General features: G+C 39.6%; 1 protein-coding gene across 11 annotated transcripts in view; it reads left to right on the forward strand.

The window, feature by feature from the left end:
- Positions 1-17,166, forward strand: part of LOC118283566 (girdin) — a 130,486-nt gene that overhangs the window by 74,182 nt on the left and 39,138 nt on the right. For all 11 annotated transcript variants that reach the window (XR_004784587.2, XR_004784586.2, XR_004784588.2 and 8 more), the window contains 10 exons: positions 205-345; positions 1,097-1,269; positions 4,251-4,332; positions 5,093-5,251; positions 5,704-5,850; positions 6,618-6,762; positions 7,871-8,049; positions 13,444-13,581; positions 14,509-14,692; positions 14,789-14,919. Coding sequence is in view for 5 of the 11 variants with exons in the window: in XM_035605686.2 (XP_035461579.1) it covers positions 205-345; positions 1,097-1,269; positions 4,251-4,332; positions 5,093-5,251; positions 5,704-5,850; positions 6,618-6,762; positions 7,871-8,049; positions 13,444-13,581; positions 14,509-14,692; positions 14,789-14,919 (1,479 nt within the window). In the remaining 6 variants the exon portion in view is untranslated. The remainder of the gene's footprint in view (positions 1-204; positions 346-1,096; positions 1,270-4,250; positions 4,333-5,092; positions 5,252-5,703; positions 5,851-6,617; positions 6,763-7,870; positions 8,050-13,443; positions 13,582-14,508; positions 14,693-14,788; positions 14,920-17,166) is intronic.

A 17,166-nucleotide genomic window follows, 5' to 3' on the forward strand; every position in this document is an offset into this window, starting at 1 on the left:
AGTAAAGAAAACTGAAGAGTAATCAGATATTTAACTTCTTAGAACTGCCTAGACCCAATTTGGCTGTGTTACCTTATGTGTGGCTATAGTGGAATGGGCTGATAAATATGTCAGTACCAGTATCCAAACTAGAGACTAAAGAGCAATCCTTTGCTTTCCAGCAGTGACTGAGTCTAATTAATGATATGATGGTGATGATTTTAGGTGACTCATAACCAGGAGAATGTAGTGGACCTGCAGTGGTTGGAAAGTGGAGAAATTCCTTCTGAGGATTTAGACTGCTTGTCCAGAAACCTGGCTTTCCACCTCAAACGTCTGGTGGATGAAAGGGACACACAGCTGGAGGTAATTACAAAACTACTTTTATTAATAAGAAGCATGAGCTAAACAATCGTGTACAATAGACAGGCCAGAGCAAAGCACAACTAGCCTGGCATAGCCAGACTTCTACTCAAATGCGTATTATTCTGGGACCTCTAGGTTCATTTTCGATTTCCAAGAGGCATTACCAACGGACATATGCAAAAAAACAGTTATTCTAGCAATTGGATAGACATACAATCAATGAGAGGAATGCATCATGTGACGTTTGTTGTGCAACATGAAAATGTCAACAGACTAGAGCGTGCAAAGAGGAGATGCCTGTGATGATGATTCCACAATGTCTGTGAACGAGTGTTGCCGTTTCTAGTGGGAGAAATTTGAAAACATTGTGCACTTAAAGTCAAATGCAAGTCAAAAATTTCTGCCGTCTACTGAAGAACCAGAAAACACTTCCTTGGTGACACCAGCGCCTTCTCTTTCCCCTATGAAAGAAAATGCAAAGCCTGTTGTCTGGTTTGGGGATGGGAGTGCTTTTGCCAAATCTCCCCTTTGTTGTGAAGACAATTCTAGTCCCATTGTTGATACCTTACCTTTAATTGTTGCCTTAGAAATTAGTGACTGGTTAGCTCTACTTCAACAAATTCAGCATGATATTGTAAAAAGATTTTTACAGTATGTTGATTTTTTTTTTTTTCTAAATCTGGCTTTGAAAAGTCGCAATATTGATGACAATTTGATTTCCTGCTCTTTGTCTTTTTCACCTTCCATCTAGACAATAGTGGAGTTAACCCAGGAGAGAGATTGTGTGCAGTTGTCTCCAATGGCACCCATTCCAACCGTCTCTCCCGGTGACTCCCCCAGCATGAGGAGGACCGAAAGCAGACAACATCTCTCTGTGGAGTTGGCTGATGCCAAGGCAAAGATCAGGCGCCTTCGACAGGAACTGTGAGTGCCACAGCTTTACCAGTTAGACAATTATTAAATGAAATTGGGCATATGTGACAAATATCCCCCTCTCTTTCCTCCTCTCTCCCCCATTACTCTCTGCTCACCCCTACCTGCAGGGGCGGACTGGCCTTCTGGACGTTCTGGAGAAGTCCAGAATGGCCGTCCGCCCGACGGGTTTATCAAACAAAAAGTGTCAGATGAAGTGACGTTGAGGGACAACAACAGGGGGCGCTAATGCAATAATTTACTTTCTTAGAATATACTGAAACTAACGCAAAGAAGAATTTGATGGCTAGCAAAAAGCATAAAGACAAAGGGGAAAAGTAAAAAATTGAAAAAAGCTAAGTCCTTAAAAAATAACGCTTTGAAATGTAAAACCAAGACAAAAAAACATAACTTTTTGGCTGCAGTGCAACTGCCAGCAGTAAACACCTTGAGCCTGAACATTCTGATGAGGGAGAGACAGCGGCAAGAGTTGCTCCTGAGCAAATGACTCTGGTAAGTACCCTGGCAGGGACACAATTACATCAGGTTGCCTCTGCCCCCTTCCTCACTATAGTGAGCTAATTAACTCTGCACGATGGCCCCATGTACCTATGTCCAGCCTATTCATATTAACAGCACGAGGATTTGTGTTGATCTTTATAAGCTTTGTATGAATCACACTTCTTTTATTTACTTTCTGTTTACAAAGTGGTCAGGGGGCAGAAACTATTTCTATGGGGTATTGTGGGGGCGACTGCTGTAAAAGAAGCGCAGAGAAGCATGTAAGACTGCAACTCTACTCCCTGGTCCCAACTCTGATGTGTAACGGGTTTGGCCGTCTAGGAGTCAGGTTTCTAGAAATGAGAGCTGCACCATCCAAAGTAGGATGAATGCTCTCCGCATCAGACCAGGAATTCTCCAAAAGGTGTGCCAATTATCTATGAAGCCCACATTGTTATCTGTACACCACCTTGATGGGGCGCCTGTGGCTGAGGAGGTAGAGTCGTTCGTCCACCAACCCGAAGGTTGACCGTTCGATCGCAGCTTTCACCAGTCTACATGCCACTGTGTCCTTGACACTTAACAAGCACTTAACTCCTTAGCAAGACACTTGCAAAGAAAAGGAATACAGTGCATTTATCCATTTACTAATGTGGTAAATAATGAAGCGCTATAGATATTTATAGATGAGTGGAATTGTGTTGCTGTTCCTTCCAGTTTTTAAACAGAGCTTCAAATAAATGGAGGGAGAGATTATCACACCAAATAATGTATAGGCTAATCCATTTATAGCTTCATTTGAATTCAACAAAAATTATTTGATTCCAGACAAAATTTGCGTTATTTTGTTCATGTCTTATTCTATCACTGTATCTTGGATCAACAGGAGAATACAGTGTGAAGATAAATGGAAATAAAAACTAAATACTATGTCTTTTATTCTAAAAATGATCCACATAATCTTCAATATTTCCCATTTCTTGTAAATGAACAATTCAGTTTGCTTTACCTACATTCACTTCTTCTCTCCTCTGGTCTCTGCTTTAGCAGCAGAAACAGTCTGACATCAATTCAGCTTTTAATAGTTTCATCATTGTCAGACAAAAAAAAGTTAACCTAATTTTAAAATTCTTATTCTTAAAACTTATTTACAACATATTCTTAGGCTGACTTTAAATATAAAAATGTATACTGAGTGGTTCTTTTCTTTTTTAGTTATTTTATTATATATATATATATATATAAAAGAACTTTTAGATGTTTCTTTAAATTAATTTAACTCCATGTGACGTGTTTCTTCTCATAACATACTAAGACCTTCATGGTACTGATGATGTTGCTTGTAATTATCGACGTCTTCCACATGAATGCAATTGAAGCTGGATGTGAAAACATAGAATTAACTGATAACTGATGTTTGTCTCAGTTGAACCAGAAAATGAAAAGATATCCAGTTTATGTTGAAATTGCTTTGTAGTATAGACCCTAGTTCAGAGATGGGGTAGATAGATAGACCCTGGTTCAGTATTCCCACGGGGTCTGTTTGACAATGCTTCTGTTAAAGTTACTACAGCTTGGCTGCTATTCTTCCTCCTGTTTATTCCCATTAAAACACATTTAGCGTAATAGAGCTTGCATTACTTCCACCTCTTGCATGACTAATTGCAATGGTTTACTGAAACAAGGCAAGGTGCAGAAACTGCTTCTTGTAAAAACTGAAAGTAAAAATAGTGAAGCTAATCAGGAAAATTTTTATAAACTGTCCTGTGCAATAGGTTTCCACCATTAAATAATTTAGCTGCAAGTCCTAAAATCAAAATATCCTTAAAAGAATGTCCCTGTTTATACTCTGAATACAAAAAGAAAAGCGATCAATGTGTCGCAAGATATTCTTATGTTGAAAGAAACAGGAAGTAGTTTGAGCGGAGGCTCTCTGTGTTATGCGGAGGGAGAGAAATAACTTGAAGCGTTAATGTGGTACCGCATTAAAGTCAGCTCGAGGTTACACTCGTCATCTGTTGCATCGAAAACGCTCAACATGACAGAAACAAATCCCGCAAGTCTGCAGGACGATTTTTTTCAAAAACATAGAAAAGGCAGAGAATATGATTGAAGAGTGTTGTTGTGGTTTCCAGGTTTACACTCTCACTACCTGTCACATCACAGCTCACACACGAGATGGTTCCCTGACCATTCCAGATATTTAGCTGTTAAATATCTGAACACGTCAGCGAGGCCTCACTGAGTCACTTTGGCCTTGATGGTTTTGTTCGAAAAAGAGATGCTAATAAACAATAGTATTTAAATTTAAATAATTCCTTTGTGATGATTCTACATTAAATCCATCATTTTACATTTAAATATCCATTATTAAAAACTTCAGTCTTAAGAAAAAAAAATTTGATTAATCGCGATTAATCACAGCAAATTGAGCGATTAATTAGTTATTTTTTTTAATTGATTGCCAGCACTAATTATTACTTCTATTTCAGAGAGGAGAAGAGTGAGCAGCTTTTGGACACCAGACAGGAGCTTGAGAAAATGGAGGTGGAGTTCAAGAGGCTTCAGCAAGAGGTAATACCATTAGTCACAACTACCTACACAAATCTAGATAGACACAGAGCATAGTCATTTGACATTCTCTCCTACAACTGCTCCTCCCTTCTAAGTACTTTGTTTCTGCAATGCTGCCAATCAGATAGCTAATGCCTTAGCTTATTAGGGGCTATTAGAGGAATCTTAAGTCTAGCATTACCCTCACATGGCTTTGATTTTAAGTGTGTGCGCCCGTGTTGAATTTAGTTTAAAGTCAGTGAATGTACTGACTTCTAAACAAAATTGATATTTTTAAAATTCCTGATATATCTAGAGCTGTAACAGTTAATCGATTAGTAATCGATAACTAAATTAATCACCAACTATATTGATTAATCGGTTCAAGTGTTTTTATGAAAAAGTCAAAAATTCTCTGATTTCAGCTTCTTAAATGTGAATATTTTCTGGTTTATTTGCTCTTCTATGAAAGTAAACTAAATATATTTGGTGTCTGGACGAAAGAAAAACATAATCTTAGAGTTTTGGGAAACATGATTGACATTTTTCACCATTTTATGGACCAAACAAATAATCGATTAATCGAAAAAATAATCGACAGATTAATCGATTATGAAAATCATCGTTAGTTGCAGCCCTAGATATATCTATGTACATTCTGTTCATGTAGTATGTTATTTGGAGATATTCTCTTGATGAATGCATTTTTGGTGAATATTTAAAAACATTTAAAGATATTTTCACATATTTTATCTCTATATTTGCTTATCGACTCCTGCAGAGCTACCAGCTGCTGTCGGACGCTCGGTCAGCTAGGGCATACCGTGACGAGTTGGATGCACTCAGAGAGAAAGCCATTCGTGTGGACAAACTGGAGAGTGAGCTGAGCAGATACAAGGAGAGACTTCATGACATTGAGTTTTATAAGGCCAGAGTCGAGGTACACAACAGCACACAAATTGTTATATTAAGCCAAGAAGAAGGTGTTGGTAAAATCGCATGCTGGGAATACTTGAGCATCATCTGGCTGACATTAAAGCTTCTTGATAGAAATGAAAACATAAAAAAATCTTGATAATGAGTTCAAACTGTGTGAACAGCTAAAAAGCAAAATGTGACAAACAGTGACTGTCTATACAGTGCTCTGAATTGTATAATAAATTGATTAAAAACCCTAATTTTTAGTGCCAACCTCATACAAACATGCTTTGCTAAAGCATTTGCCTCAATGACACTTTTCCCCTAAGCAAACTGTGAAGAGGGAGAGCTGAAATGTAAAATAAAAGACCTAAGAATGTAAGGGTTTTAAACAAGGACTCACAAACATTGTTGTGCAAGCTGCAGTGGGAATGTTTTTACTTGTTTTCTCTTATAATATGGTGGTTACTATAGGAGCTCAAGGAGGACAATCAGGTCCTCCTGGAGACTAAGACTATGCTGGAGGAACAGCTGGATACCAGCAGGAACCGATCAGACAAACTGCACCTCCTGGAGAAAGAGAATCTGCACCTCAAATCCAAGATCCATGACCTAGAGATGGTGAGATGATAGATTTATGGATCAGCATGAGTGTTTTGGCGACTACCATTTTGAATCTATAGATTGGTTGTATCCATATTTATCACTCAGTTGTTGGAATCAGGGATGGTTCCTCATGTGAGAGTAAAATTTTGGGTGTGGCTCCTTGCCTATTTAAAGCTAAGCTGGCATGTAAAAAAAGTGAAGAAGACAATATGTCAGAACAGTATTGTACAGCCACAGTATGCAACTTTCAATCAAACAAGGACAATGTGCTATAGACCTCTTTCCAGGCAGGCCTCAGCTGTAGTGAAGTATTGCATTAGATGGGGTGTGATCACAGCACAATAAGCATCTTGCATGAGCAAAAGAGAGAATCACTTGAAATGTCACTGATAGGCCATGACTGGGACAGCCATGAGTGACAACAGCTGGCGAACAGCTGACAAACCTGTGGCCGCATTTCAGGAGGAGTGGGATAGGATCCAACAGGCAAGAATTTCACGCCTGATATTGTCTATCCGATGACACTCTGTTGCTTGTAGTGATGCATGTGAAGGGAACACGTTGATGTTATTGTTACCAAATCATCAGAAGACCTTCCATGCTATGGCCTGTATAAGATGCAGTAACTAATAATCCTAGTGCTATGAAACATACAGACATATTCAGTTCTGTTATCATTTTATATTTTGTTAGCTAACTATAATTTACATTTAGAAATTTAAAAAAAATCTGGTCAGCATTTGTTTATCTCAACACACCCTTAATCTTTCTTTTAACTCCAGGAGCGGGACTTTGACCGTAGGCGTATAGAGGAGCTGTTGGAGGAGAACCTTGTGCTTGAGATGGCCCAGAAACAAAGCATGGATGAGTCAATGCACTTGGGCTGGGAGCTGGAACAACTGTCCAAGACACCAGAGCTGACTGAAGGTAGGACATAGACGCAACGGAAAGGAGACAGCGATCTTTTCCTTGGTCAAAACTACACCTGGAATCCTATTGTTCGAGGATTTTTGATAGGGTTGTCACACAAAATCCAAGCGCGCAATAGAAATCCGCAAGCAGACAACTCAAGAGCGTACAGAAGCAGTGTGAGTGTGAGGAGAAGAGCTGAAGCTGGGAGCAGGAAATCTTTGCAAGCAACAACATATCTAAGTGCGTTCATCAATATATTTGTGCACAAGCATACAGTTTGAGCAGCAGGACATTAAACGTGAATACCAGAAGAAACTATTTGAGCACAAGAAGGAGCTATTTGAGTGCGAGGGCAGAGTTGGAAGAAAAGAATGACAAATCTAAATGTGAAATCAGTAAATAATGCGCTCAAACCGAAAGACCACGCTCTTGAATAAAGATAGTAAAATAACTCCATAGACCACCGGCTCTCTCTCTAGTGTGCAGGAGGGGAAACTGAAACTGAAAGTGTGTGTTCTGCGCTGAACCTCTACAGCATATAGCTCTCATGACTAACTGATTCTCTCCGAAAAATAAAAAGAACGACTCCCAAGCTCGATTCAGGTCCACAACAAACCCATGTTGCTGCGCCTGCATCTGTGAGACTCTTGCTAACTGAGCTGGACAGTATTTACTGGGGAAAACTTCTGTGGTAATCAACCATGGTTTTAATGATTTAAAATTTGAAACGGTAGAACTAACCGTGGGGAATTTCACCATGGTTTACTTTGAAATCGGTAATCGTTTCATCCCTAGTGCCTACATATATTTTTTACATTTATGTAAATATATGTACAATATTTACACACTTGAATAAATAATAATCAAATGCAGAGACATAAATTTACCAATATGTTAATGAGTAGTTACATTTATACAGTCTTACAGTTACAACCGGCGGCCCTTTGAGGGCAACCATAATGCTGATGTGGCCCGGGGTGAAAATTAGGTTGACACCCCACCTGTAGACCATGGGACTTTGTATTAATTTGATTTTTGATGGATTTACCTTATTCCCAGTGACACCATGTTTTTATAATGAATTAAAACACTGAGGTGCATTTTCTTGCTGGAATTGACTCAGTCCCTCAGAAGTCTCTGGGTGAGGAGGTGAATGAGCTGACCTCGAGTCGCCTGTTGAAGCTGGAGAAAGACAACCAGACCCTGCTGAAGACAGTGGAAGAGCTCAGAGGAGCAGCCAGTCAGGATGCTGTGGCAAAACTGTCTAGAGTTGCTCAAGAAAACCAGAGACTAGTCCAAAAAGTAAGTAATTAAGTGTGTATTCCAGTATTTTTCTTTGGTTTGGTAAGAACTGAAGGCTTGTTGACAGTTTAAATAACTTCCTGTTTTTTATTCTGAGGAAACATATTCATGGCTTATATTACATGACTGAATTACATACAAAAAATGTGGTCTTTTAACATTTCTGCATCCCTTAAACACAATGTTAACTATTGAACTTTTCGTTCCTGGAACTACTCTTCCTTACATTTTATAGTTAAATCCAACAATCTGGTGAAGTTTGATAGCAATTTAGGAGGCTATATCTATGGAGAACTTTATGCTCTTGTAAACAGGTATGTGCTGCTGGAAGAGATTATTTCCTGAGGATAAAAAATCATCTGTAGATATCAGATGATTTTTCCTCAAATTTCTAAGACCATAATTCTGTCTTTATTATGATTTCCATTTAATTACCCCTATCATACATATGTTTTGTGATCCTCAAAGAAATTAAGATAATTTTCAGACATTTTATATAAAAGGGCAGCAGAATGTGATGTAATGTAAATGTTCTCTCCACTGCTTGAGACATTGTACCAATCTAGCAAGAAATATGTCTGTCTCTGTCACACTCTTGTTGTTAATGGGCCCAAAAAATGCAGTGTTGAATTTGGACATGTTATGACCATGATACATTTTTAATAAACAGCTGATAGTCGCTCTAGAGCAGCTGCAGCTGGGACTCATCAACGAGAGACGTTGTCAATCACGACAAAGGCGTGTTGTTCTCCTTTTCATGGCTCTGTCTGAGTTGAGCTTCAACGAACTCTGAATAAACAGGTGAACTGCTGTTAGTTAGTGTAGCAGCAGGGCTTCAGAACTCTGAGGACTGAGTCCTGCACGGGACACTTCACCCCCGCTGATCCCTCATTGCCTCCTCTCTCGTCCCTCGGCCCGTCGCCCCCCGTGCCGATCTGTGCATCCTCACTGGGGATCGTCACTTCTCCCCCCGGGTCTCTCTCCCCGCCCGGTCGCGCACGTCCCCGTGCCACTTCCCTGTTGTACTCCAGTCAACAGGGGAGCTTGGCGCACACTGATCTCGCTTTCGCTCGCTGCTGCGCACTTATGAAAAAAAAAACACATCATCTTTGCGCCACCTGACATTCTGGCGACGGGCCTGAGTTCCGGGAAGCTCATGCAAATCAGGTCGATGATGTATGGAAAAGCAGTTGATTCTTGCAAATTTTTATTTACCATAATGCATAAAATACCGTTTTACTTTTTTATTTACTGGCGCTGTTACTTTTTAAAGTAGCGTAAAATATTCCCTAAATGTAAATGCAGAGAACTGCATGGAAAATATAATGATGGGGAGATGTTGAAGGACGTTTTTTGTTCATGTGAACAAGGTATTTTTACAGCGGTAGAAACTTTATTTTATACATTTTTCAAACAAACTGAATAAAAACATTTAACAAACAAACAAACAAACAATAGTCTTCATATCACAGCCAAATCAATAAATAGATAAACATGATAAAATCACAGCAGATTTACAGGAAACAGCAGCTTGTTTTCCCTTACTGAGCAGAGGACATCTCCATAAGTCCACTTCCTGCTGAACTCATCTATGTCTTTCAACTCTCTATAATAATTCAAATCTATCATCACTCTTGCCTTGATCATTCTGATCAATGTCCACTGAATCATAGATTTTTCCTCCTGCACAAATAAATTGCCATTTTGGCTTGTCCCAAAAGAAAATTGATAAGTTGACATTTGTGTTTCCACATTTTTTTGGGACCTAAAACCAAGTATGAACGTTTGTTCCGAGAAAGTTTCACCTGCTTTGCTGAACAAACTCTGCAGCAACCTGAAGAGCGGCAGCAGATGCTCTTCTCTGTCTGGACAGAATGGACACAAAGGCGTTGACTGCTACTGCTCCGTGTAGCAGCCGCCACTGGAGGTCAGCCACCTTCTTTGTTAGTGGAGGCTTGTACAAACTGCTCCAGGCCAGCATGACCTCAGCACACAGTAGTTCTGATCCACATTAACAACTTCATCTAGTCCCTTTCGAAGCCTTGTGGCGAGAACTTTTGACAGGAGACACAGGTCTCCAGTTTTCTAAATCCTGCAGTTCTCCTTTCTTAGGCAGCTCAGTGGCAGCTGACCTGCAAAGAGGCTGTCACTGACGACCTCCAGCAGATCCTCACCCACATCCGACCAAAGCGACTTGTAAAAATCTACAGGTAATCCGTCGATGCCGGGAGCTTTACCACATGCCTTACTCATTGCTGCCTCATTCAGCTCATCTTTGGTCAGTTTTGCATTCAAAACTGTGTTTGAGGCAGCGTTGACTTGAGGAAGTCTATTAAAAAAGGATCCTGCCACGTCTGCATCCTCTACATACTCCTTCTTGTAGAGTTCCTTGTAGAAAAATGTGGCGTATCTCTGGATCTCTATAGTTTCTTTTATGCTGGATCTGTTTTCAGCACTCAGGGAGTGAATGGTTTTTCTTTGTCCATTCTTCCTTTCAAGGCCGAAGAGGTGCTGTGTGGGGGCATCCATCTGTGAAGCGTTCAAAGATCTGGATCTGACCAGAGCACCCCGTGCTGTAACATCCAATATGTTTGCTAAAGCAGCCTTTTTAGATTTATGAGCTTCAATATGCCCTTGATTTCCTGTAGAATCTGACCTGGTAATGTGCTTGGTGACATTGCGAATATACTGTTGGCAAAACTGCTTAATTAAAACCTTCCTGCTTTCTTTAAAAGCTTTGTCATTTAAAAGAGTGGTGTTAAAATGCCAATATGCACTTTGTAGCTTGACATTCTGAAAATAAAAGGAGCATTGAACCAGGCAATGGTCCAACAACCCAACTGAAGATATCTGACAGGATTTAAAAATGCCAAACTGATGTTAAAAACAATAAAAACAGTAGAGTCTGGCTAACGATAAGAGGTAATATCTATGGAGTGACTCCAGGTGTATTGTATTGTACACATCCTTCAGCTGGTATGCTGCGATGATATGTCGAAGTTTGGCTGCAGAAGAAAGGATGAGGCTCCAGGTGGTTTCTGTCTAGTTTGTCATTTTCTGTGCAGTTAAAATTTCTCCCAGAAATAAAAACTCATCAGAACAAGATCCAATCACATCACTCAAAACATCTAAAAAAATGTTTTAAAAGATTCAGTACTAAAAACTGGTGCATAAATATTTATAAAAAACATTTTTACATTTTCATATTGCACATGGATATGTGGCCACATATAAAGAGAAGCTCTTTTTAAATCACTTCTTATTCCATTTATGTTTAAAGAGCCTAATTTTATATCAGCCATAGAAAAAAATTTCAAAGCAACAAAAACACATACAACAAGTATGTTGAGAAATATATTAAAACTATACATCATCTTCTATCAGATGAGCTCGGACCTTTGTCACCAGTTTGTTAAGCCTGTATACTTCTTGGTCAGTGAAGGCGTCATCTTCCCTCTTCAGCTTAGTCACAGAGCTCACAAACCCTCTAAGATCAGGGAAGAACTCCTGTGTCTTCACGGCCCTCAGCCCCTTAGTGAGCGACAAAAAGGCCTTGATTTTATCCAGAGGATAGAAAGTCATTTCCTCCTCCTGTCTCCACTCACACTCTTCATCATTATCAGAAATCTTCTCCAGAGCTTTCCTCGCTTTAGCACCGTTCTGACCTTTGTCACTGCTGTTTTTTCTTTTGTTTTTGTTCACCAGACTTTTCTCAAATTCAGAAATCTGTTCACTCATCATCGCATCCTCATTCACACTCTCACTCTGTCCAGTGCAGCTTCCTATATTATTCACAATCTCACTCTGTTCACTGCAGCTTCCTTCATCATTCACATTCTCACTCTGTCCACTGCAGCATCCTTTATCATTCACACTCTCACTCTGTCCACTGCAGCTTCCTTTATCATTCACACTCTCACTCTGACCACTGCAGCTTCCCTTATCTTTATATATATTTTCTTTGCCCCTAGTTTCTCACTTCTCCTGCTACATTCTCCTTCACTGTTTTTTTCACCCTCTTTTGCCATTTCTTTTTCCTGTCCTGTCTCCTGTCTTTTCTCCACAGACCGCTGTGCACCGGTCGAGTCGGCGTCACCCGCTGGCTCCGGCACATCAGGTGACACCGACCTGCCCTTCGGCTGTAGAGCAGCCTGCTCCAGCCCGGCCGGCCAGTCGGCCGGCTAAGCCTGGCCCGCTCTCTCTTTTCTGTCAGATCAAATGTCCCTCTTCCCCACAACCAAAACACTTCATGGTTTCAGAAGTGGCAAACACCACGTAACTGAAACCCTCTACCTTGAAACTGAACATCAGGTTGATGTCACTTGTACTGTCTCTGGGGATCATATAAACTTGTTTCTGTGGCACACAACATGCTTCAGTTTAGGAGACTTGCTCCCAGAGCAGAACCAGTTTAATCGGGGACACGAGCTGCCTGACAGCTCTTTGGCCAGATTTTCATTTTTATTAAACGGAGGTGCGTTTGATATTATTATCTTTTTTCGCCGGGTTCAACAGTGGGAGAACCAGCGTGAAAGTATCACGCACCACGATACCATTCTCTACCACCTGCTCAACTTTTTATTTTAAGATTTAATATAAACAACAAGGTTGTTTTCATTTAAGTCCACGGGGCAACAGTTCTCTGCTTAACTGTTCTGGAAAGCAATGTTATATTTCTCTTTTTTTTGTTGTTGTTGTTGATCCGATCTGCCACTCAAAAGTCACGGATCGATCCAAACTGTGAGTTTAGTGATCCGTAGCGAAAATCCTCAGCAGAACTTGCACCTCGTCGTCGGTGTCCATGACAAAACAGTAGCGAGCTTGCAGCTGCACACCGGCTTTCAAACACAGTTGGTGAAATAAAATACGGCGAGTACTCGACCAATCACAATTCTTTAGCACTGCATCCCCCATAGTTCCTGAACCTTCGGTTAGTACTACCTCCCAAGCAGGGTCTTTTTGGAGGGTTAATAAACTACCCAGGAACTAAATTTCGACCCTGGTTCCTGCGGTCAAAACGCGGCTCTTGAAATGGTCAAATTGTTTAAATATTTACACAATATGCATTAATTTGGCCAATATTATTTCATGTGTGGAATATCAGCCGTTACATCTGTGGGTTAGAACATGCTTCCAGTACATACATTTTTTTTCAAACTAGTTGTAAGTAAGGTAAACATGAGATGTTTCAGTTCTATTACTTAAGATAACTTGAGAGCGTTTTATGTCTTAAAACATTTTGCAGTATCACTAGATTAGCATATTTGACTAGCACTCCTCCATGATATACGATATGATATAGCCATTGGTGAGTGACCATCAGTTAACGTAATATACATTTCAGCCCAATCAAGACAGTATAACACCTTGAAATATTACTTTGTTTGTATGCAGATGGATCACCTGCAGAGGGAGTTGACAGCAGAGAGAGAATCACTTCGCAGCACTGAATCACTCAGTACTGACCTGATGAAGGAGAAGGCTTTACTGGAGAAAACTCTCGAAACACTCAGAGAAAACTCTGAGAGACAGGTACAGTACACACGCACACAATAAATTAAGTGTTGCATTAAATCTTCTCAGAAATAATTGGCCATTTTTTTCCTGGAAGACACATTTCTTTGCTTTAATACATTTTTCACATGGCAGAACAACTTTTTCTTCCTCTTTTGAGAATGACTAAAATCATACCTGTGCCTTAAAATATTTTTAACTTTTATGAAACTGTATGCTGTACAGGTTAATGGTCAAATACAGACAAACTGCTTTAAGAGTGAGTCATACACGCTGGTTTCTCCACATAACCATCATTGATTCTTGTTGTCAGAAGCTCCGAGAAAATAACATGACTAAATTGTAATTTACTAATGCCTAAGCTGCGTTTTCTAGAGAGCAATCTTTGTTTGACTGATTTGTATTTGGCTCAAAGAAATGTGGAACTATCACAAAATGTCCAGAGGCAGTTGTTCACTGTGTCTCCTATAACTTTTAGACCCAAAAGTGAAAACCTATAATTAGTTTAACCATCTAATTTGTAAAATGTAGTTGGTTTTAAACATAATGAAATATAACTAACACTCTGTAGTTCCTTTACCAATTCAAATGAACTGCTGTTTTTAGAAAATTCATCATAAACTGTTGTGCCTTCTGTGTCTTCATGTCATCAGTGGTCATCTTTGAATTTTTTGAGTTTATTCGAGAAACATCTACAGTAAATAAGATTAAATGAAACTGTTAAGCAGAAAATTATGGCTTGTATGAGCTGTATCTGCCATGACCAGTATCATTACATCAAGCTTGGCCCCTAGAAAAATCCCAAAGCACAGAATTCTGCAGCCTCAGTGATCAACAAACTGCAAGTGGGAGACGCCTGTCTGAGTAATACCGAATGGAAAGTTTATACCCCTAAATCCTTTGTATTAAACACTACCCAAGTCATTATAATGGTTTGCTTCTCAGCTGAAAGGTCTGGAGCAGGAGAATAAGCACTTGAGTCAGACGGTGTCAGCGCTGCGGCAGCGCTGCCAGGTTAGCACTGAGGCCCGGGTCAAGGATGTGGAGAAAGAGAATCGGATTCTCCACGAGTCCATCTGTGAGACAACCGCCAAACTCAACAAGATGGAGTTTGACAGGAAACAACTACGTGAGTGACATTTTGTTTTTGTGATTTATTGCAAAAAGTGTTAATGTCTACTCTGTTTTACTACATTTTGGTTGTTTGTGCATCTTTTGTATGCAGGTAAGGAGCTTGAGGTGATGAAGGAGAAAGGTGAGAGAGCAGAGGAGTTAGAGATTCAGATGCAGAAACTTGAAAGGGACAATGAGTACCTTCAGAAGAAAGTGGCCAGTCTTGGAATCACCTGTGATAAGGTCTGGGGTATTTTTTTTTATGCCTTGTCTGTGTTTTAAGTTGTGTTTGTGTGTACTATGTCAGTAAGTCAGTCATTGTTTTCCTCACATACAACTACAACACTATTTGTTTAATAATATCAGATATAATTTTTAATATTAGTTATTCTCCGAGTCATTTAAGTAAATTTAGCAGTAACATGAAAAAGAAACAATATATGTTTGTATTTGCCTCTTGTGCATCCTAAATAATATTCTATAATTAGCAGCATTTTCAAGTCTGTTATTATCCCTGTCAGCCTCAGGAATAAAATATCTTTGACCATCGGCGATCATTTTTCCATTTTTAATTTATAATTATTTATTTCAATAAAATAAACAACAACGACACTCTTTGACCGATGACCAGCCCATAAAGCAGGAACAGCAGCTGGGCTCGGCTGACCCAATCACATTTATTTTAGGCCCCGCCCCTCCTATTATGAATCTAGAAGCATAAAGCTTAATGATTAACAGCAATTACTTTATTGCTGTCTATCATACTCTTTCTCTTCCTTCTTTCTTAAAAGACTTTCATGGCATTAAAGTTGACATATTCTTCTCATATTCAGGTTCATACTTTTAATTTGGGTTACCACTTGAAACCTCATGTTGCACCTAATGTTCAGAAAAGCATCAGTGTTCTTATCAGTGCTCTGTCTAAAACGACTGGATTTCTTTTAGCCCCTCCCGATAAACCCCAGTCTGCTCTGATTGGCCAGCTGAGCCAGTCTGTTGCGATTGGTAAGCTGATTTCAAAATATGCAGGACATGTCACGTGCCTTCACCAGAAAAGTGGAGATTCTCAGAATACAGCCGGGATTACCCCAAAAGAGTAAAACTGTGACATAAGAGTGGGAGAGAAATCTTAACCAGTTGTTCAGAGCCAGGCTTTAGGGTTTAGCCAGCTCACAAGGAAACACAGGGTGGTCTTTTTTTCACAGTTTGTGGGCTGGCAGGCACCACAGATACCCACATTTATGTGCACAAACACTGGAAAAGGGATTTTTACATAATGTGTCACCTTTAAGGTTTTATATTTTTGCTGCCTTGCAAGCACTGTATTTCCTATATACATCCAACATACATTATGTCAAGGCACTTAAGGTTCAGACCTCACAATATTACAGAGAACCCCAACAATTCCTTCCCTTTTACCAGGAAGAAATTTCTAGCAGAACCGTATTTAGTTGTGGGCCGCGACCAATTGGGGTGAGAGGAGAGGTGGGTGGATGAGGGGAAGAGAGAAGAGAGAGACGAGTTGTGTAACCGTTGCTTTAAGCTCTAGCCGACTGATTCTTATAATGACAATAAAAATACTGATGCTTCTAGAAACAATGACATTGTTAATAATAATTATAATATTAATTATAATAATTAAAGCTGCACGCAGCGATGATCGGGCCATCGCACATATGCCCAAGTAGGGGCATGCTGCAGTCGCGGGCGGACAGCGAGCCTTTTTACGATGCTCAGAATTTTGATGTATTTTTGAGTTGAGATCATGTGATGGCTACTTTCTCCCATCAGGCACCTTTCCTGCTCCACATATTGACAAAAAGTGTAACAGTCAGTTAAGCCTGTTTTAAGCCTACAATTTCAAACCCAACTTTTTTTAAGGCTGGAGATGAGACATGTGCCCTTGACATTTAGTACATAAAGGTAAGGAGGGTCTTTTAGAACATTTCTAGGGGTTGCTATGGAGCCATTTTGCAATACCCAAGCTCATGTCAGATTAAACTACTCATCTTTTGTAATGCGTGTGCCAAGATTTGTGTGTTTCAAGCACCCCTAACCCCATTTCATGGCGAATCATGAGTCGCCACAGCCATGCCTTTTGACTTACAATAAAACCGTATTATTTATTGTAGGCCAACACAGATACTCTATTGAGCAGTTACCAATGGAGTAACTACTCAACATAAATATAAAAGTAAAAGGCGATCTATTAACTGGTGCTGTAAATTGTATGCAATATTCATCACCAGTATTTGGATTCTTGAAATCTGTATGCACTGAGTAAACTTTTTGCTAATTACTTGTATGGTATAGTTTAAATTGTACATTACATTTGTGTTGTTTGTAAACATTGGAGCAAAACAGCCTTGTATTTCGAGTTGTGTTGCAATAACAACAATTTAACAAGCACATTGTCCATCTAGAAGTCCTACTCTCAAGAATACACATTATTTACTTATGTATTTATTTTATTTATTATTTATTGTGCAT

The sequence above is a fragment of the Scophthalmus maximus genome, chromosome 10, assembly GCF_022379125.1.
Source record: "Scophthalmus maximus strain ysfricsl-2021 chromosome 10, ASM2237912v1, whole genome shotgun sequence".
Lineage (NCBI taxonomy): Eukaryota > Metazoa > Chordata > Actinopteri > Pleuronectiformes > Scophthalmidae > Scophthalmus > Scophthalmus maximus.